This window comes from Malassezia restricta, chromosome III (assembly GCF_003290485.1).
Source record: "Malassezia restricta chromosome III, complete sequence".
Classification (NCBI taxonomy): Eukaryota; Fungi; Basidiomycota; class Malasseziomycetes; order Malasseziales; family Malasseziaceae; genus Malassezia; species Malassezia restricta.
The window spans coordinates 999,046-1,019,357 of record NC_040195.1 but is presented as its reverse complement, the minus strand read 5'-3'; the positions used below and the strand labels follow the sequence as shown (position 1 = coordinate 1,019,357).

At 58.4% G+C, this 20,312-nt stretch overlaps 13 protein-coding genes across 13 annotated transcripts; 5 read left to right on the top strand and 8 right to left on the bottom strand.

The window, feature by feature from the left end:
* Positions 1-71: 71 nt before the first annotated feature.
* MRET_2256 (uracil phosphoribosyltransferase) lies at positions 72-740 on the top strand (the record flags this gene model as incomplete). Its single annotated transcript, XM_027628883.1, has 1 exon — positions 72-740. The coding sequence occupies one exon, from the start codon at positions 72-74 to the stop codon at positions 738-740; it is 669 nt and encodes a 222-aa protein (XP_027484081.1).
* Positions 741-919: 179 nt separating this feature from the next.
* Positions 920-2,923, bottom strand: MRET_2255 (uncharacterized protein; the record flags this gene model as incomplete). The annotated part of the gene is made up of 1 exon (XM_027628882.1): positions 920-2,923. One exon carries the CDS (start codon positions 2,921-2,923, stop codon positions 920-922), a length of 2,004 nt encoding a protein of 667 aa, XP_027484160.1.
* Positions 2,924-3,020: 97 nt separating this feature from the next.
* MRET_2254 (ESCRT-II complex subunit VPS25) lies at positions 3,021-3,689 on the top strand (the record flags this gene model as incomplete). The annotated part of the gene is made up of 1 exon (XM_027628881.1): positions 3,021-3,689. One exon carries the CDS (start codon positions 3,021-3,023, stop codon positions 3,687-3,689), a length of 669 nt encoding a protein of 222 aa, XP_027484159.1.
* Positions 3,690-3,691: 2 nt separating this feature from the next.
* Positions 3,692-5,266, bottom strand: MRET_2253 (transporter; the record flags this gene model as incomplete). Its single annotated transcript, XM_027628880.1, has 1 exon — positions 3,692-5,266. The coding sequence occupies one exon, from the start codon at positions 5,264-5,266 to the stop codon at positions 3,692-3,694; it is 1,575 nt and encodes a 524-aa protein (XP_027484157.1).
* Positions 5,267-5,470: 204 nt separating this feature from the next.
* On the bottom strand, positions 5,471-6,901 carry MRET_2252 (protein MAK11; the record flags this gene model as incomplete). The annotated part of the gene is made up of 1 exon (XM_027628879.1): positions 5,471-6,901. The coding sequence occupies one exon, from the start codon at positions 6,899-6,901 to the stop codon at positions 5,471-5,473; it is 1,431 nt and encodes a 476-aa protein (XP_027484077.1).
* A 769-nt stretch (positions 6,902-7,670) lies between these two features.
* Positions 7,671-8,078, bottom strand: MRET_2251 (small nuclear ribonucleoprotein E; the record flags this gene model as incomplete). Its single annotated transcript, XM_027628878.1, has 4 exons — positions 7,671-7,694; positions 7,769-7,797; positions 7,837-7,918; positions 7,950-8,078. The coding sequence occupies 4 exons, from the start codon at positions 8,076-8,078 to the stop codon at positions 7,671-7,673; spliced, it is 264 nt and encodes an 87-aa protein (XP_027484080.1).
* A 76-nt stretch (positions 8,079-8,154) lies between these two features.
* Positions 8,155-9,234, bottom strand: MRET_2250 (cell division control protein 14; the record flags this gene model as incomplete). The annotated part of the gene is made up of 1 exon (XM_027628877.1): positions 8,155-9,234. The coding sequence occupies one exon, from the start codon at positions 9,232-9,234 to the stop codon at positions 8,155-8,157; it is 1,080 nt and encodes a 359-aa protein (XP_027484079.1).
* Positions 9,235-9,272: 38 nt separating this feature from the next.
* Positions 9,273-10,697, bottom strand: MRET_2249 (GDP-mannose transporter; the record flags this gene model as incomplete). The annotated part of the gene is made up of 1 exon (XM_027628876.1): positions 9,273-10,697. One exon carries the CDS (start codon positions 10,695-10,697, stop codon positions 9,273-9,275), a length of 1,425 nt encoding a protein of 474 aa, XP_027484780.1.
* Positions 10,698-10,830: 133 nt separating this feature from the next.
* On the top strand, positions 10,831-11,764 carry MRET_2248 (YEATS domain protein 4; the record flags this gene model as incomplete). The annotated part of the gene is made up of 2 exons (XM_027628875.1): positions 10,831-11,167; positions 11,193-11,764. The coding sequence occupies 2 exons, from the start codon at positions 10,831-10,833 to the stop codon at positions 11,762-11,764; spliced, it is 909 nt and encodes a 302-aa protein (XP_027484784.1).
* A 14-nt stretch (positions 11,765-11,778) lies between these two features.
* On the bottom strand, positions 11,779-14,190 carry MRET_2247 (protein phosphatase 4 regulatory subunit 3; the record flags this gene model as incomplete). The annotated part of the gene is made up of 1 exon (XM_027628874.1): positions 11,779-14,190. One exon carries the CDS (start codon positions 14,188-14,190, stop codon positions 11,779-11,781), a length of 2,412 nt encoding a protein of 803 aa, XP_027484758.1.
* Positions 14,191-14,677: 487 nt separating this feature from the next.
* MRET_2246 (glutamine synthetase) lies at positions 14,678-15,745 on the top strand (the record flags this gene model as incomplete). Its single annotated transcript, XM_027628873.1, has 1 exon — positions 14,678-15,745. One exon carries the CDS (start codon positions 14,678-14,680, stop codon positions 15,743-15,745), a length of 1,068 nt encoding a protein of 355 aa, XP_027484759.1.
* A 192-nt stretch (positions 15,746-15,937) lies between these two features.
* On the top strand, positions 15,938-19,789 carry MRET_2245 (lysophospholipid hydrolase; the record flags this gene model as incomplete). The annotated part of the gene is made up of 1 exon (XM_027628872.1): positions 15,938-19,789. One exon carries the CDS (start codon positions 15,938-15,940, stop codon positions 19,787-19,789), a length of 3,852 nt encoding a protein of 1,283 aa, XP_027484756.1.
* Position 19,790: 1 nt separating this feature from the next.
* MRET_2244 (protein phosphatase inhibitor 2 (IPP-2)) lies at positions 19,791-20,297 on the bottom strand (the record flags this gene model as incomplete). The annotated part of the gene is made up of 1 exon (XM_027628871.1): positions 19,791-20,297. The coding sequence occupies one exon, from the start codon at positions 20,295-20,297 to the stop codon at positions 19,791-19,793; it is 507 nt and encodes a 168-aa protein (XP_027484757.1).
* Between the last annotated feature and the right edge of the window lie 15 nt (positions 20,298-20,312).

Here is a 20,312-nt window from a genome sequence, read left to right as displayed (position 1 = left end):
GCCTCCGTGCTTAGATAAGACAGCTCCACCACCACCGATGGGCCTCGAGGAGCCAGGGTAGGCCACGAGCCATGTCAGGCGTCTCATCAGGATCGCCGACGCTCCCGCCCAATGCAGAGCGGATGCCACAGACGCCGCAGCTGCATGCTCTCCTCACGATCATTCGTGACAAGAACACACAGCGCTCCGACTTTATCTTCTACTCGGACCGAATTATTCGGCTCTTAGTCGAAGAGGGTCTGAATCATTTGCCTGTGTTCGAGCACACGGTCAACACGCCGACGGGCGTACCATACCGTGGCGTTGCATTTCAGGGCCGGATATGTGGTGTGTCAATACTCAGGGCCGGTGAAGCTATGGAGGCGGGTCTCCGAGAGTGCTGTCGCAGTGTGCGCATAGGCAAGATTCTGATCCAGCGCGACGAAGATACCGCCAAGCCGAAGCTATTTTACGCCAAGTTGCCAGAAGATATTGCGGATCGCTGGGTCCTTCTTCTTGATCCGATGCTGGCAACGGGCGGATCGGCCATCCAGGCGATGCAGGTGTTGGTGGATCACGGCGTCCAGCCCAGCAAGATTTTGTTCCTCAACATGATTGCGAGCCCTGAGGGTCTTCACAATGTGTGGAAGGCATTCCCAGACGTGCGTGTAATTTCGGCCTGGGTTGATACCAAGCTATCTGACCGCAATTATATTCTTCCAGGTCTGGGTGATTACGGTGATCGGTACTATAGCGGCTAGTAGAACCAACAGGGTGAACACGAGACCCCAGCGTCGCTGGAGTGTCACAATGCTATGCCAAGGTACCTTGCAAACGCGAGCTCGGTATGTGGGGTGTATTGCATAGCAGATATCAACCACGCCAAGAGAGCACGTCGTCATACACACGCCTGTGTGCTTGTGCGCGTGTCCATGGTACATTAAGATCGCTGTGTATCCCAAAATACGCGAGCACCTGGTGGTGGCAGAGACGGCAAAGCTATGCCCTTTTGGTCAGCGCATGCATGCGGCGGCAGCGGCGGCAGCTTATGATCTGCCGTGGCCGCCTGCCGAAGCTGTGACATGTGCGACATGCGCGCCTTGGCTGATCGCCGTCCGCCACAGGTAGCATAGTTTGGAGAACGAAGCTCCACACTTTCCACCACCAAACTGACTCCGTCGTGTGTATTTCCCCAGCTCCGACTTTGGATGCCGCCACGGTGGGAGCCCTTGTACAGCACCAGCTTTGGCGCGATTCGTAGGATTACAGAGAGATCACAGGTGGATGTCGGCACGATTCGCACGGGTGCATGTGCTTGCGGCGGTGCCGGCGGCCCACCCAGCTGCTCGACTTCGCGGTCAGAGAGGGCCTTCCATGCCTTGGCAACACGAGGACAGCCGCCACCACAGAGCCACTCAGGCACGCCGGGAATGTGCGGCGCCTCAATCCAGCCCGCATGGACACACATAGCAAGCACGTCTGAATCGTCCGTGTACACGTCCGTGCCCCAGAGTTGGCGGGATTCCAAGCTGCGCTGGCCCCAAAATTTCCAAGCGGCACGTTCGAGCGTCGGTTCGTCAAGTGTGTGGACAGGCAGCGGCGGGAGTGAGGAGGATGGCAGCTGCTCCGCTGGCACCGTGCGGCGCACGCGCTTGTGCATGCGCTCCTGTGCTCGTCGCTCGTTCCATGCATGTGTGAGTCGAATCTCGCGATTGATGCGAGCATGCTCCAATCCTCGCCAGCCTAGCCGCCAACGTCCGCGGAACTCGTCTGAAGGAGGCATATACGAGGACGCACGGTCCAGAGCGAGCGTAGGCGCCATGCCCTGGTCCGCCTCACGAGCAATACGCTCATTCACTTCCGCCTGTAGCTTGGCTTCTTCTCGACGCCATTCGTCTTCGGTGATACCGAGACCAATGGAACGGCCACTAATACGCACCTCGATCGTTGCACCGATATTGTTGACCAGCAACTCTGTTGGGATCGATGAAGCGCCGGTGGGATCGTACAGAATCGAGCCTAAATGCCGCACAGCACGACCCCGATCCAAACCAAGACCGAAAAGGGGCAAATTCTTCGGCTGCGCTCCTGCTTCCCCGCGTTGCTCCATGCGCCTAATTTCCTCCATTTGTTCACAGTGGTCCAAAAACTGCCACACAGGCTCGTTGTCCACACGCGGCCCACTCGCGAGTTCACGGAGCTTATGTTCCAGGGGTGACATGGGCGCTAACTCAGTCTGTGTCTCGGCGGCCTGGACTTGCTCTTCCATCGCTGGAGCTGGATGTGTCTCCTCGCTCGCCGGCGGCGTGACACGGTGGTGGTGGTGGTGGTGGTGGTGGTGTGGGGCGTGGGGATGGTGATGGTGATGATGGTGAGGCAGTTGGGTATGGGGCATGGCATGGTGATGATGATGGTGGTGGTGGTGATGATGATGCGGTCCCGGGTGGTATGTGGGTGGTGTGACCTCCTTGCCGGGTGCCTGCGCTTCGTCTTTCCGCGGAGCCAACGGCTGATGAATGGGAGGAGCATAAGCCGTCGAATGCGAGGTATGATGGTGGTGATGATGATGGTGATGGTGATGGTGCGGGTGAGGCGCAGGTGCCTCCTCGTCGTCATGCTCCGTCTTGGTTACACGACTTGGCTCACGTGGCATCTCATAGGCAGATCGGGGAACAGGCACAGCGTACGCATCATCATGATATGGTATACGGTGTACTTCGTCTGGCACGGGCGCATGAGTTTCTGGCTCACGCGGCGGCTCATCAGAGATCATCGAGCTCAGGCGCATGGGGTTCTCCGCGCTTGATAGCGGCTCACGTGCAGCGTGCGACTCATCGTCACGCTGCACGTCCTCTGGTTGCGCCGGTATAGGGGCAGATAAGGCTGTTGTCGAAGGCTCGTGGGGCACCTCGGCCTCGCCATCGGCTGTCGGCACATGCGACATGAGATGTAGCCACTGCCCACACGTCCTGCCGGAACTGACCCTCCCCTCCGTATTATGTAAGACATCGCAGCGTGGGACGCGCGTCACAGCTACGATCATGGCGCCGAACGAGGGAGACGCTGCCTCATACAGCTTCCCTGAGGTACATGCATTTGCGCCCTTTTACACTCTTCAGCCCAATGCACAGACTATGGCACTGCAAGTTGATCTGTGGATGCGCTTGATCCTGTCTTACTGCGCAGCACATCGACGTTTTCAGCTGGACGTGGATGGCGAATGGGAACGCACATCAGACCTGTTCTGCCACCGCGAATTGGATCGCGCACTGTCCCCCGACACGATTCGGCTTATCTTCGCGTACATGGTAGACAAGGGCCGTGCCATCTACGATCCTCCGCTTCCGCGTGGCTACAAGGCGCCCAAGGTCGGGCAGGTCGAGCCGGATCGACGCACACATGCGTTGAGCGTATCAGCCGCGCGGGCTCTGCCGACATACCATGTCGAGCCGGGAAACAGAATTTGGGTGTATTGGCACACACCGTCAGAGTGGGGCGATCAAATCTACGCCTGGGTCAAAGACACAGGACAAACAAGAGTGGTGTTGACGCTCTATGAGCTGCAGCACAGTGTATGCGTGGAACGACTAGGCTTACCGCCCCACATGCTACGACAGGCCCTCGATACGCTCGTTGCACGCAAGTGTGCACAAATCTTTGGCAGTAGTGCCACGGAGGGAGACGAGAATTTGGGTGTCAAGTTCGTCTAGGCTCACAGCTCCAAGAGAAACTCGGGGTGCCTATCGCCCAAGTACGAGCGCAGCACCTCCCGTGGCCAATGCGTTCTTCGATACAGTTCAACCACGCATTCATCACGACGTCCACACGCACGCTGACGACGTTCCTGCCAAATTCGACACTCCTGGATCGTGGCTACCACAATGCCAAGCAGCGTGATAGCGAGGTTGGTGGCAGTGCCACGTAAAAAGCGTGGTGCTTCGGTGTGCGTGTTAAAGAGCCAGGCCGCGACAAGTCCGCTTGCATTGTCCATCATGTGGACGAAGGCCAAGGCACTTGTCCGCTTGTAGTACCCAGCGGAATTGTTGGCCATCCACGCGAACATGCACGGCGGGCCCGAATAACTGCCGGCAGCCACCATAAAGATGCCCCCATACCGATGCATGGGCTCATCGCATCCCCACAGGACGGCTAGGCCCACGAGTGTAATAATGAAACTCAACATCACAGAAAGATACCGCAACTGCAGCCGATCAGCCACGAAGGCCATGCACAAGCTGTACACAAACGAGGCGGCGAATGGGGGGCAAGACAAGAGCATGGACTTGACTGTCGAATAATCGCCCATGCCTTTGATGATACTTGGCATGAAATTCGTGAAGGAAAAGATGGGCAGGCTGACGCAAAAGCCCAGGATACCCGTCAAATACACGCGCTCATCAGTAAACGTTCGCAGAACCTCTTTGTACCATGGTGGCGTCAGCAATAGGCCTTCGTTTTCCGACGTCGGCTCGAATTCGACCTCTTTGAGCTTGAGTGTCAAATGTGGAAGGTCTTGATACCGATACGTGGGTGCGCGCTGCCGCTGTATGATCAGCTCGCGCTCAAGGGGTGACAACATAAAGCACCCACGAGGCCCATTCGGGATAATAAAGTAACATACGATTGCCACCGCAACGGTAAAGATACCCTCAATATAAAATACCCACTGCCAGCCGTGCTGCCCTGAGATTCCATCCATCTTACGAAGCGCAGTTGCAAGCAGCCCAGAAAAGGACCCACTCAGTGATGCGCCTGTAAAGTAAAAGGCCTGTCTGAACTGCAGCTCCTTCGGCACGTAGAAAAAGGTCAACAAGAGCGTGATGCCTGGAGTGAGACCTGCTTCTGCTAAGCCAAGAAAGATGCGGTTGATATACAGACCTGCCTTGGAGGTTACAAGACCTTGAAGAGTCTCAACGACACCCCAAGTTAACGCCAGAGTGGGGATCCATATACGCGGTCCTATCTTTCGAATAATCAAATTTGACGGAAGCTGAAACGCCATATACGTCGGGAAGAGCACTGTCAGGGCAATGGAAAATTCGTGGGGTGTCATGTTCAGCGATGTCAATATACCGGGATCCTCTACTTTGCCATTTGGAAGGTTCTTACCATCCAGCATGGCTTGTGAAATGTTAGACTTGTCGATATAGGCCAGTAAGTATAGAAGCACACAGACAGGAAGGATCTGTATGTCCATCTTGAGGCGAGCTGCCCGCTCCTTCTTCTTGTACGCGTCAGGATCGAGCTGGCTTCGAATTGTTACATGTTCTGCATCTCTCTCTAGCATGCAATATGCTGGGGAAAAAGTCAGCGGAACTGATCAAGGCACGCGACACTCGCCAAGCATGGCTGCAGTTTCAACGCAATGACTCGTTTCTCCCATGGCGTCATTCTTGCAGATCTACGCGACTGATACATGATGCTTATATAACATGCTCACGATAAGGGATAAGCTACCCAGTATCATATCGTCCTAAGGACCAAAAACTCCTCAATCTTCTTCTTGCTCTTCCTCTTCTTCTTCTTCCTCCTCCTCCTCGTCATCAAGACCCTCAATGATGATGCCAGCTTCGCGAGCTTGACGTACCTCTTCCTCCAACCGTGCGAGCTCTTCATTATCGATTTCGTCATCATAATCCTCGTCGTCATCGTCGTCGGCTTCTTCCTCGTCTTCATCATCCTCTTCTTCTTCGTCTTCATCGAATTCAGTGGCATCAGGGTCAAAACCCACAGAACTCAGGCAGGTCAGACGCGACTTTTTCGTATCATAGTGCGCTGAAGCCTCATGTTCCAGTCGGGATTCATCCACACGGAACACACGAATCAGTCCATCCGAGCTAATCGTCGTAAAAAGCACGTGCTGTGTCTGATCGTCCGCCTGAATATGAGTTGCGCACGCACTGCGCACGCGATTCGAGTGGCCTACTAGCCTCGCTACTTCGCGTGGCGTCGCTTCATCCTCTGATCCTTGCATATCGTCCACATCGTATATATGCACAACACCAGCTTCTGTCGGCACCAGCATCCACTCGTGTTTATCGTTCGATTGGGTAAAGCACACATCATGTAAGCGTTTTGGGTGCTCAATGCGAGCGAGCTGCGACATGTTGGTGCCGAATACAAGCACCTGACGACCTGTCAGTACAGCGAAACGTTTTCCCTGCGTATCCCAAACGATTTTTTCCGCCTCTGCGCCTATCTTGACAGACGCCGATCCCATACCACGACGCAAGTCCCACATGCGGATCATACGATCAGCTCCCACAGACAAGGCCACACGACCACTTGGGTGAGCACTAGCAGAATTGATGCGGCCCTTGTGACCACGCATCGTTCGAAGAAGAGCCCAGTCACGCGTCCGATACAGATTCATTGTGCCGTCTTCTGATGCTGATAGCAGAAAGGTGCGAGTGGGGAACGAAAGCGACGTAATCGTCCCTTCGTGGCCTGTCAGTGCACCCACTTCTTTGCGGCGGCGTAGATCCCATACTTTGATAGTTTCATCCATACCACCTGTAGCGAGCCACTTGGAGTCGCGCCCGGCACAAGCGACACAGCGGATCGACGATACGTGGGCGGGGAATACGAACCGGGGCGTCAAACTGACAGTGTAGTTGCCGTCTTCTTCACGATGTACGACTCCCTCAATTCCATAAAGAAAGCGCTCATAAGATCCAGCCACAATGCGCAGGCCACGCGGTGCAGATCCTGGTGCAGCAGGTGACACTTTATGTGAGTGCGTTTCTTGCTGTTCGTGAGTTTCCTTGCGCACGGCTGTATGTGCTTTTGTAGGCTTTGCCTTTCTGACCGCTACTTCGGAGCGTTGGCGCTTGATCGGCGCATCTTCCGCTTTCTTGGATTTTCTAGGCACGGTAGCAGGGGTGGCGACCGCCTTGCGCTTCAATTCACTCGGCTTGGCCATCGCTTGAATGGTGGAACAGGGCAGCGAAATTTTTATTCTCGCACATTAGGTAAGCTACCAAGAACATAACTATGGTACTAAGCTGGGACCCATCAAGAAAGAGGGTCTAGGTTTCATAGGACCAAGCTGTACTATGCCTTGTGCGATTGGCAGACGGATTACGCAGAGGAGCGAGAAAAGAGGAAAAGATATAGCAAAAGGTAGCTAACGCGATGCATAATCAGATTGGTCTAGACGTCATCCGCGTGCATGGCTTGGCCTATCTGTGCCAAGTCATGGATACAAGGACATGCAGGGGCGAGTGTTTCGGTAAAGATGGCGGGCACCATATGAGTCCATGCAGACAATATGGGTGACTGCGAAAATCAGGATATGCAGCGCATGCTTGATAACCCACACACTACTCTGCTTTAGTGATAACTGGAAAAGTTGCGTGATCTGGAGCTGAGCAGACTGGTGTGGCATGCTCAACTGCGGCAGAGTAGTGGCCGAAGAAGCCTGGATTGTAGACATGCATGAGCCACTCCGCTGGATTCAGGCATGGTATCAGCAAGCATCAAATATGTTGCCGATAAAAAATCGAGCGCTCAGAAGAGTGACGTCATAGATGGCGTGAAACAGGTGGCAACCACCATCCTACTCCTACCGGTGCATGCCGACGATGATCAGAGTGGGGCGTGCGCGCCACCGACCGAAAAGAGTGATCCCAGATGCTTATGTAATTACATGATGTCGACTATGCTAGCCAAGGCAGCACGCAAGCGCTGTCTCACAATACAGGCTGAATCAGAGTCTGTCCGTGTTAGTAACGTCCTCTAGACACAGTGCACGAGGTAGAACTCGCGACACTGCTGCCCCAGCACGTACAATGTTGTCGCCTTTGAGCAAGAGACGCCCTGTGTGGTTAGCCTGCAAAGATGCGCTTGCGAACGTACCCAGCGGTTTGCGCTCCATTGGCGCGCCTGTCCGCACTTCTTCGACCTCGTCTAGTGTCACATTCATGAACTCATCGAAACCCTGAACGTTAGCACACAGTCTTTCTACGCACAATGATTTTGCCCTCCAGGCGGTACTCTACATTATCATAGAGCCACAAAGATACGCGCGTTTGCTGCTGTAGGTGCCGAAAAATGACATTGATCGGCTGCAGCATCACCTTTTGTTGACGGCCGGACATGGTGGGTATCGCGACGCTTCAAAAAGGTCGTCGCGAACAGCGAGCATGGTTGTGTCACGTGATATGACTTACGCGGCTAGGGAGGGCCTATGTCTCGGCGCACGGGCGACGCCTCTGGCTCGAGAGAGCGCGACGCCGTGCGGATGGTAGGGTCGTGAGGAGCGTCGCGCGACTTGGCAAGAAGGAATGGATTGGATTCAGGCAACATAGTAGGAACGCCTTTGGATACGTGCTTCGTAGGCGAGCCATAGGACATCACACGGTGCCTGGAAAGGGGCGTCGCCGCGGGCGAGTAGAAGGGTGTAGCTGTGATGGCAGATCGCGAGCGTGCATGCCCGCGCTTGGGTTTGGGTGTTGGAGCTTCAGGCGGTTGGAATACCGAGAGAGCCGCGTTCCCTGTGAGCTGCTGAGCCGCCTGCTGCTCGAATTCCTTCGCCTGGAGATAGAACAGGAGGAACTCGATGCACTTGGCATGGGTAGTGTGGCTTGTCGGCGGTACTGATTTGTGCGTGTTCATAATACGCCGCACGATAGAGAGACCGTGAGCCTGTTCGAATGAGCGGCGCACGTCCGAGGGAGCGTCCACGAGGATGCACATAAGGGTATCAAGTGTGTGGGGTACAAGGAGGCCCAGGGCGGTGGAATCAGGCTGCTGTCGACAGTACTCGGCCTTGGCGATCGCTAAAAGAAGAGCCAAGGAACTTTTCGACGAGCATAGTTGCCGACTAGCATCATTTGTAAGGCAGATGCCCTGTAGGATCGACATCGTACAGCCCATTTCCGAGGCAATCGAATGGCCCTCCTCCGAGGCATAGGTGCCCTGAAGGGTAAGGTGCAGTCGGCCAAGCAGGTCGAGTAGGTGCTCAGCAAGGTGCGTTTTGACGCCGTGATGGTATGCAGACCAGTCACAGCAGCGTTCTAGTTGGATAAAGAACATCGCACGGCGAGTTCCATTCTCCTGCGCCCGCTGCTTGACATGCGGCAAATCATGTAGAACACGTTGCGAGACGATATGCTCCAGTTGCACGAGAGCATACATGCGTTCGTTTGACGACGTCTCGGGCATGTGCAGCGTCTCGAGCAGGGTGCTCAGCTCTCCACGGCTGCGAGACGAGGCACCCACGCTCGAACTGGGCGTGCGTCGATGGTGAGACATGGTCGAGATAGGTGGAGTGGAAAAAAGGGCCTAATATTCTATGACTGCGAGCGCGTATGGAGGGGCATTTCGCCCTTGAGATCTGACTTGTGACCACCGCTCGGAGCTGCATGAAGCGTTGAGCCTGTAGCGGCGGTATTGGCAAGACGAGCGGCCTCTGCCTGCTTGTTCTTTCCTACGGCATACACGATACCGGCAATGAAGCCGACTGCGATGCCAGTGGAGTTGTATGGCGTGACGGCATTTCCAAAGAACAGGATGCCACTCAACGCCAGTGGCAGCTTGTTTAGCGCGCCCACCATACTGTATGTAGTGCTGCTCGTGACACGGATGCACCAGGCTGTCGTGTAACTGATAAAGACGCCACCTGTGCCCGAAAGCAGGATCGCAAAGATGAGCGTCGAACGCTTCTCAGCAGGGAAGTTGTGCTCAAATGTCTTGGCGCTCCAGTTCTCGACGAGGAGCGACATGACAAGGAGCACAGGAATGCTCAGCAGGTTGTTGTAAAACATGGTATCCCAATCTTTGAAGCCTGTGACCTTGATGCGTTTTCGCATGATGAGCACATAGGTCGCGCTAATGAGACAATTCGCCAGCATCCAGACGTAGCCATTCGTCGACCACGAGTTCGAAGGCGGCGCAGCGGCAGCGGCCGCCGCTGCTTGCTTGGCCATAGACTCGGCGAGCGACACGTCGGGCGCATGGTACATGTGCGGGCGCGTGCTCGTCACGGACGGGTGGTGCGACTGGGGCGCTGGGATGCCGTTGCCCCAGCCTGATGTAGGATGCGGGACACCCGTATACATGGCCAGCGACTCGATCGCACGCGAATACAGCGTCTTGGTCGCTGGTCGCGAGATGTCAGGCCAGGCGGCAATGACCGATGAGAGCACCATCAACACGAATGACATAAACACCATGGGCGTGATGCGGCCGTTGAACCACAGGAGCTCACCGTACGCAATGAGAATGATGGTCAAGTTTTTAAAGATAGTGTAGATGGGAATGTCCATATGCTGCAGTGCCTTGCTGCCGGTGTAGATGACAAATACCAGCATCGTCGAGATCGGGAACCACGTTTTTACGTCGCGCTTGTTCAGCTCGCGAATCTGGATGAGCCCGAAACGCTTGGCGACATAGACCATCACGACACCGACCACGCATTGGCACAGCAGCACCAGCAGGTTCATGGTGAACTTCTCGCCGGACACGGTATACTTGTTAATCACGGTCATGGAAATACTCGCGACGCAGTAGCTCAGCACAGCCGCAATCGCACCTGAGTTCGCATGGCCCGCGCTGTGCAGGAACTGACTCGCAGCCGCCGCTGCCTGGCTGCCGTCCAGCAAGCGGGCATGCGACGACTCGGTCGCAGGCGCGGCGTCCATGCTGGACGACTTCCCCAGCTCCATATCATGCTCGCTCGCTGACGCGGTGCGCTCCCTTGAACTCGTCGCTGACATGGCCTCGTCGGAGCGGTCCTCGTCGTCAAGGCCGTCTGCACGGTCGTACCGCCATGCGACACGTGCCGTAGGCCGCGTGGCCTCCACACACCGACACGCACGAGCCGCGCCGTCTCGAGGGCTGTCCTGGGCCATGTCGACGAAGCGCGTGCGAGGGCTAGCTATCTCGCGTCCGATCCTGATTGGATCGACGTCTACGCCTCTCACGCCTGCAGAGAAGCTGTGTGCGCCGCCAGACCACACGCACCGCTGGACGATTGCTGTTCGCAGTGCCGCCAGTGCGCCTCTCGCACCCATTCCCACGCATCCGGGGGCGCATGGCGAGTTGAACGACACAAGCACGATTGGCACGCGCCTGCGCGATAGTGAACTGGACTTGCATGCCGCCATTGGCGGCAAGGATGACCTATCTTACTTTATCAAGCGCGTGCAGTTCCGACTCCACGATACCTATGCTCAGCCGACACGAAGTACGTACACACGCACTCACACCAGATGTCGATCGCTCGCCCTTCAGTGTGACTGAAACGGGGTGGGGCGAGTTTGAGGTGCAGATCAAAATCTTTTTCGTGCCTGAAGCGGGCGAAAAGCCGCTGACCGTGCTGCATCACCTCAAACTCCACCCATGGTCCGGCCCGGCGTCTTTGCCGCCGGTGCCTGCTGCTGAGCCCGGGCCGTCGGCAGAAGCACCAGCAGCACCAGCGCTACCTCCTGTCGTGCACTCGTGGCAGTATGAAGAAATTGTCTTTCCTGAGCCTCTGGAGTCCTTCTACGAGATTTTGCTAGCGCATCCACCCACGCCCTGGCCGGCCACGTCGTCCGCGTCGTTTGCGGAGGCAGATGCATCGACTGGCGAGACGCAAGCGCACGTCGTGCACACACCGACGGGCCAAATTCTGGACGCTCTAAGTCTCGAAGCGCAGCGAGCCGAGGCGGACCGCCTCGACCTGGCACGCTCGCATGCCGTGCAGCAGCTCGAAGCCGACCGGAGCAGGCTCATCCATCTAGAAAAGCTCGTGCGCGAAGGTCGTGCACGTCTAGCGAAGCTCGAGACAGTGCCTCCATAGATATACCCAAGGTTCTATGTACGTTCTCCGGCCGGCTCGTCAGCCATGACAGCACGCGGGGAGGGAGATGCCTCGGCATGGCGTTCCATTCGAGCCAAAGGCTCGTGGGATATCGATTTGCGTTTCGCCACACGTTCCAAGACGTCATCGTCGTCGACCTCGTCGTCACCCAGTTTTCGTCGACGAACAAGTGCGGGAAAAGGCTCGGTGCCTGACACATGGGGAGCCGGAGCCTCCTCCTCGTCAGCAAAGTAGGCGTCGTCATGATGATCACCGTCAGACGAGGCGGTCGGCGGCGGCGTAGTCGTCGATGCAGTGGTTGGCGGCGCATGTCGCTGTCGCTCACACTGCACGATCAAAGCAGTGATGCACGCATGCGACGTGACATTCATGCGCAGCTGATACAACATGCTGGCATACGTCTGTATCAGGTGCTGGAGCACAGGATGAGCCTGGTCCTTCCGCAGCTGCTCCAACACACTCTGGCACGCCGACGATACAAGGTTGTCGCGGGGCGCTTCGCGCTGGAGCAGGGCCAACACGTGCCCCAGCACCTGGGTATCAATGAGGTGCTGATACAGATCCAGGTCCTGGCTCGCGGCATAGGCACGCAGCACACGCAGGGCAGCGAGGCGCATGTGTTTATCACGCACATGCAGCAGCGAGCCAATGTGGCTGCACGCATCGGATGCCAGCACATAGTGTCGACTGCGATGGGGGTGCTGCGTCATGACACAGCACCACAGGTCACACAGGTGAAGATACAGCATCTGGTCGTGCGAGCTGAGCGACAGCGGCTCGTCCCATGCGAGGGTCGAGAGTCGGGGGACCTGGTATAGCGGCGCAAACAGATCCTGGATGGGTCCCTGAAACATCCAGGCGAGATACGCGTCCAAGTCGTCCTGATGAGCCAACATGCCCATGCCGTCGATGTTCGCATCCATGAGCAAACGCCAAGCCTCGTTCATCTGGCCGCACAGCCCGGTATCGTGAGTCTCGTGGAATACACGCACGAGGGTATGGAACAAGGGCGAGCGTGCGTCCATGTCGCTGGGACACGTGTTCAGGATATGCGTCCGCACGCACGACGCGTCGAACTCGATCATGATCATGAGTATGTCTGTTGCGGCATGGCACGTATCCGGCTGGGTGAGAGCATACGAGACCATATCGAGGATACCGGCCTCGACGAGGCTGCGTATCAAACTCACGCGGCTCGTGAGCTGCAGCTGACGAGACATGTGGCACAGCTGCTGGAGAAAGAGGATCACGTCCCACGTGCGATTATCTTGATAAAATACACGGCGGATCTGTTCCCACACACGCTCGCTGTGGAGGCAGTAGTGTACAATGTCATTCTGGTAGAAGAACAGCAGCGAGTTGAGCATCGCTAGCATCGCCTCGTCCATAAAGCTCACGAGCATGACATCTTTGAGGTATATGAGTCGAAACGTCTCCTTGATTTTGGATACGATCGACGGATCATCAAACTCGATGATCTGGTGGAAGCGCGACTCGTCACGTAGGTACGCGCGGTGCGCCTCTTTCGGGGCATCAGGGCGGTACTCCAGCATGCCTGCCACAGCAAAGTACACGTCGTGGTCCTGCAGCACGTACTCTGTGATCAGATTGTCGTTGATCGTGAAGAGCGTCTGCATGATCCCGTACAAAGCGTGCAATGACGACATGTCTTGCAGGGCTTCCGCCTGCTCAAACAGCGGCACCAGCTTCCGCACATATTCTTCGCGCAAAAGCCACTCGACGATGTTCTCGCGCATCGCTGAGCTGTGCAGCGACGATTCATGCAGCTTGTCCCGGATCGATGGCAGGGCCGAAGGCGTAGGCGCAGGCAGATCAAAAGGCGGCAGCGGCTCCTGCTTCTCAAAGTCAAGGCCCTGGCTTATAGCAAAATGCTGTTGCACCTCAGTCACAAAGCCCCAAATCTCATGGCAGCCCTCCAGCTCCTGGAACGAGAGCGCCATGTCCTGACCCTCCAGGTCTGTCCACACCATCAGCGTGTCGTGCTGCCGCTGGTACACGTCTTCCTTGATCACAGGCGCATGGAGAAGATAGTCGTCCGTTTCAAGCGACTCACTCACGACCACCATATATTCCGGTCCAGACGAGTCCGGTGTCGCCGCCGCGTCCGCCACCTCACCCAGCGACTCACAGCATTCTTCTTTGCGCACCACCAGCAACGCCTCGCCTCTGTCCTGGTCATACACACTCGCACAGTACCCCGTCCCACGGTCGGCCCATGCCTGGTGCTCCAGGACGTACAGCTTGACGCGTCGACCTGACCCACACTGGTGATACGCGCCGCGAGAGGTCGTGGACGACAGCGACAGTGGCACAGCTGCTTCATCAGCCGTGCCTTGTTTCTCGTGATCCGTGGGCGACGTGGCCGCCTCACGATGACCACACATGCTTGCCTCTGCGCGCACAAGGAGGGCTCAGATCACGACCCCACAGTGCAACCACCAAGCGCACGCGTTGCGTGTGGCTGATCAATTAAAAAAGAGTGCTTCATTGGACGCGGCCTATGCGCCTCGGCGCTGCAACCTCGACCCCCCGGCCGTGTGGTCCATGTCACGTGAAACATAGGACATCGGGCATGTCTGTGGGACGAGCGGCCCTGTGAGGGTGCCAAGGCGCCGTGTGACTCGCCCTGTCAGGCTTATCTGCGGTGTCATGATAAGGGGGGTATATTTGAAATACATATGTAATTCGGACCAATCAGTTCAAAAAGACTTATCGAATCTGGTCGTTGGTTTGCCACAAGACGCTGCAGTGCCTCGAGACGCATACGGTGGTGGCCGAGAGCGACCGAGGGCCAGGAGTAGTTAAGCACAGGATTTTTTTTTTCTGATCGTTGCCCCGGTATCCTGTACCACTTCCGTTGTCCCTGCCACCATGAGCAAATTTACCAAGAACAACTCGCTGCTGTCTCCGTACCTTAGCCTGCCTCAGAACGGCAAGATTGCAGCCGAGTACGTGTGGCTCGATGCCGCGGGCATGCCGCGCGCCAAGACTACCACGTGTAACGGTCCCATTCGGTCGCTCTCGGACCTCAAGGAGTGGAACTTTGACGGTTCGTCGACGGGCCAAGCTCCTGGTGACAACTCGGACGTGTACCTCCGCCCCGTGGCGTACTTCCCTGATCCCTTCCGTGGCGGCGACAATGTGCTCGTTCTGGCCGAGTGCTACAACAATGATGGCACACCGAACAAGGCCAACTACCGCCACAACGCCGCGAAGATCTTTGAGCAGTGCAAGGACGAGCAATGCTGGTTCGGTATTGAGCAGGAGTACTCGCTTATGGGCGTTGATGGCCGTCCGTATGGCTGGCCTGAGGGCGGTTTCCCCGGACCGCAAGGTCCGTACTACTGCGGTGTCGGCTCTGGCCGTGTCGTGGGTCGTGATATTGTCGAGGCTCACTACCGTGCATGCCTATACGCCGGTATCAACCACTCGGGCATCAACGCTGAAGTGATGCCATCGCAGTGGGAGTTCCAGGTTGGTCCTTGCGAGGGCATTGAGATGGGTGACCACCTCACGATGGCCCGCTACCTGCTCTATCGTATCGCAGAGGAATGGGGTGTGAATGTGTCGATGCACCCTAAGGCTGTGCCGGGTGAGTGGAACGGCGCTGGCTGCCACACCAACTTCTCGACGCTGGCGATGCGCAAAGAGGGTGGTATGAAGGCCATCGAGGCTGCCATTGAGCGCCTCGGCAAGCGCCACCAGGAGCACATTGCTGTGTACGGTGAGGACAATGATATGCGTCTCACGGGCCGTCACGAGACGGGTCACATTGGCAAGTTCTCGGCTGGTGTGGCCAACCGCGGCGCCTCGATCCGCATTCCTCGCCATGTGGCGGCACAGGGCTACGGTTACCTTGAGGACCGTCGTCCGGCGTCCAACATTGACCCCTACCGTGTTACGGGCATTATTGCCGAGACCGTATGCCTCACGCCGTAAATTGGCGCGATCACACATGTGTTTGTGCGCCTGCGCTGCCACAAAAAGTGTTTTTGTAAGATACACGATCGACTTGCTCGACCCTGTTTTTCACCTACTTGATCATAACCTCTGTAGTGTACCATGAAGCTTTTTTATCACGTGGTGACCGTGCGCTGGGGCCGGGGCCAGGCCTGTGTGGAGCTTGCCACGATGGACGACGGAGGTACGTCACCTTTGATCATGGAGGGCGACGTGATCCGGGGCATGCCGCCCGTGCCTGCGACGCCCATCACGCAGCTTGCGCAGGGCTTACTGGGCATTATGCTGGCATTGCTGCGCATGGCGCGATGGGCCCTGCATTTCCTGTCGATCACGGTGCCGAGTGCTGTGTACCGCATCTTGCACTATAGCATGACGGTCAAGGTGACATTTCCCGTGCTGGTGCTATGGTGCGTGTGCGTGACGTCGCTCGTCATTCTATGGCTGCGCTATCGCCATTGGAATCGGTATGAATATGTCCGCGAGGCGCCGATCCGCAAGATTCATCCGGCCGACCTGCCGTCGGAGGAGGCGCCTGAGACGCATGACTATGACGACCGTGCATCGTTCAACTCCTACCTTGACGAGTTTCTGCAAGCGATCCGTGTGTTTGGCTTCCTTGAGCGACCTGTGTTTCATGAACTCACGCGTTACCTCCAGACCCGCCGCCTGTTGGCCGGCGACGAGATCGAGCTCAGTGCAGAAACGTCCTTCTACATCGTCATTGAGGGACACGTCCAGGTCTTTGCGCACATTCCCCACTCAGATGCTGTGCCTGAATACCAACTCGTGAACGAGGTCCGGCGCGGCGGCACGCTCAGCTCGCTCTTCACGATCCTGCGGCTCTTTACCGAGCATGTCGAGCAGGACGATACCGATGTGCCGCCCCTCTCCAGCTGCCACGCTGACACGGGCGAAGTGCTGGGGGCTCCGAGCGAGTCGCGCCCATTCTCGCAGTCGGGCACACGCGCTCGTGCTACCCAAGATACCACGCTGGCCGCGATCCCCGCTGAGGGATTCCGGCACCTCACGGCCAAGTATCCCAGCGCTGCGTCCCACATTGTGCAGGTCATTCTGACGCGTCTTTCGCGCGTCACGTTCCTCACAGCGCACCAGTACCTTGGCCTCACGTACTATGTCATGCAGACGGAGCGCGCGATCAATGAGTCGGCCCGCACGTTTCTTCCGGACAAGTACTATGAGCCTGCGGCGCTTGAGCAGCTGTGCCGCCGCTTTTACCCGCTTTCGCGCCCGAGCGTGGCGGATCTGCGTCCACGCGCATCTGCGCCGCACCTCGAGTGGCCCTTGCCGCATGTGTACCAAGCCGTCGGGCCTGGCGATCTGCACAGCATGGTCGGTGTGCTGGACGAGCCCCTCGTCTCTGATGTGCCTGTGCGCTACACGTCCGACGAGTCGCTTACGGGCCACATTCCACGCGACGCGCTTGACCTGCGTGACGAGGTCATGCATTGCATCGTCCAGAGCGTCGGCCTCACTGAGGCCATTATACCTGATGTGCCCGTGCCACTCGCGAGTCCCTTTCTCTCGTCGCAGCGCGGACCTCTGGCTGCGTACACGAATCTCTCGCGCCTCGATGTGCCGACGCTGTCGTCTAGCGCGCCGCCTGTCGCGGACGACGCGAGCGCAACGTCTGCGCTGCCGGCCGAGGAAAGCGGCGTGGAGCTGCGTCTGTTCCATGCGGGCAGTGTCCTCGCTCGGGCGGGCCAGACGGATGCCGGGCTGTTTTACGTGATTGACGGCGTGCTGGACATGCGTATCGCGCAGACGGAGGAGCATGCCGCCCAGTGCCTGTTTTCCGTGGAGCGCGGCGGCATTGCCGGCTACCTCTCGAGCCTGCTGGGCGTGCCGAGCTTTGTGGATATCGTCGCGCGCACCGATACCTATGTGGGTCTGCTGCCAGTCAAGGCGCTCGAACGGTGGGTCGAGCGCCGGCCGAATGCGCTGTTCACGCTGTCGAAGCGCCTGCTCAGTCTGCTGCCGCCGCTGATCCTGCACATTGATGCGTCGCTGGACTGGGTGCATGTAGGCGCTGGCCAAGTGCTGTACCGTGAGGGCGATGTCGGCGACAGTCTGTACGTCGTGATTAGCGGCCGGCTTCGTGCGCTGCAGGAGCAGGGCGGGGCAGCTCGCGAGGTTGTCGGCGAGTACAGCCAGGGCGACAGCGTGGGCGAAGTCGAGGTCATCACAAGGAGTCCGCGCACGGTGACGATGCACTCAATTCGCGACTCGGAGCTCGCACGCATGCCCATGACGCTCTTCCACGCGCTGGCTCTGTGGCATCCACCGATCACGATCCAAATATCGCGGATCCTCGCGCGGCGCATGCGCACGGACATGGACATGCGTGAGACGGCGCGGCGCATGGCGCTGCCACCGCACTTGGCCACGACGATCGGGCGGGGACAGAGCACGCACAACTTCAAGACGGTGGCGGTCCTCCCGACATCGTCCGATGTGCCGATTGCCGCCTTTACGCAGCAGCTGCAGGCCGCCTGCACGACCGTGCTCGCGGAGCCTGTCGTGGTCCTGCGACAGAGCACGGTGATCCGCGAGCTTGGCCGGCATGCGTTTTCGCGGATGGGCAAGCTCAAGCTGGCCGGGTGGCTGGCGGACCAGGAGCAGCACTACCGCCTCGTGCTGTACATGGTCGACACGCCTGCGTCGTCGTCGTGGGCTGCGACGGCCGTGCGCCAGGCCGACTGCATCTTGCTCGTCGGGCTGGGTGACGATCCACATGCCGGTGAGCTGGAGCGCCTTCTCCTGACCATCAAGACGACGGCCCGCAAGGAGCTGGTTCTCCTGCACTCTGAACGCAGCGTGTCGCCGGGAACGACGCGCGAATGGCTCAAGCCGCGTCCGTGGGTCAGTGCGCACCACCACGTCGAGATGCCGGGCATCAAGGCGCCGCGGATGCGCGTCATGCGCGATCCGACGCCTGTCGAGGCGATTCGGACGTGGACGCAGCAGCTCAAGACGCGCATCGCGCGCACATCGCATGCGCCGCAGCCGCGGGGCGCGCGGCCGGCGCACCTCTCCGACATGGCGCGCCTCGCGCGCCGGCTGTGTGGCCATTCGATCGGCCTCGTGCTGGGCGGCGGCGGCGCGCGTGGATGTGCGCACATCGGCGTGCTCCGTGCGCTCGAGGAGCTCGGGATCCCGATCGACCTGGTCGGCGGCACGTCGATCGGCTCCTTTGTCGGTGGCTTGTACGCGCGGGACGGCGCGGCGGTCTCGAGCCACGGCCGCGCGAAGCGCTTTGCCGGCCGCATGGCGTCGCTGTGGCGCTTTGTGACCGACTTGACGTACCCGCTCGTCTCGTACACGACCGGCCACGAATTCAACCGCGGCATCTTCAAGTGCTTCTCGGACACGCACATCGAGGACATGTGGCTGCCGTACTTTTGCAACACGACGAACATTACGTGGAGTCGGATGGAGGTGCATCTCAGTGGGTATGCGTGGCGCTACATTCGGGCGAGTATGACGCTCGCGGGACTTGTGCCGCCGATGATCGACGACGGCGACATGCTCGTGGACGGCGGCTACACGGACAACTTGCCTGTCTCGATCATGCTCGCGATGGGCGCGCGCACCGTGATTGCCATCGACGTCAGCAGCATCGACGACACCACCTCCCAGAGCTACGGCGATACCCTCTCGGGCTGGTGGGTCCTGCTGAACCGCTTCAACCCCTTCAGCAACATGCGCATGATCCCCAGCATTCCTGATATCCAGACGCGCCTCACGTACACGACGTCCGTCAAAATGCTCGAGTCCGCCAAGGCTAACGAGGCATGCCTCTACCTGCGCATGCCCGTCGAGCAGTACGGCACCCTCGAGTTCGGGCGGTACACCGAAATCCTCATGGCTGGCTACAACGTCGCTATCCAGGCGCTCGCCAAGTGGCAGGCCGACGGCCGCCTCCCGACGCATGCCCGCGGCTTCCCGACCGCGACCAAGTCTGCCGAGCGCGGTCTGCGCGCACGCCGAAATAGCATCTAGTCTACGCTTCGTCCTCCTCCTCCTCCTCCTCCTCCGGCGGCGGCCGCCTCTTGAGGGCCGCAGCCTCGTTGCCATAGTGCTGGTGCCGCTTCTCCGAAAAGGCCGCATGGTGCGCCTGCTCCGCCTCGTAGCGCTCACGGACGACGCCCAAGTCGACCGGTACGTCCGACGACTGCACCATGTGCACCAGCTCCTCCGCACGCTCCGTCGCCCGCGCATTCGCCAGCGTGTTCGCGTGCGTCGCCTCCTTCGACGCCACCGCATCATTCAAGTCAAAGCCCTCCTCGTCCATCGGCGGCACACTCGCACTGTGCACAAACGGCGTCTTCGGCTCGTCAATCTTCATAAACGTCTGGCTCTCCCGCTCGTCCTCATTCTCCTGCAAATTGTGCTCGTCCCACTGCAGATGACGACTCGCGCTGCCTCGCCGACCGGCATTCTTCAAAATACCACGCGGCTGCGGCGCCTCCGACGTACGCACCGGCTCCCGTGGCACACGCTCCGTCATGATGGTCCGCAGCAC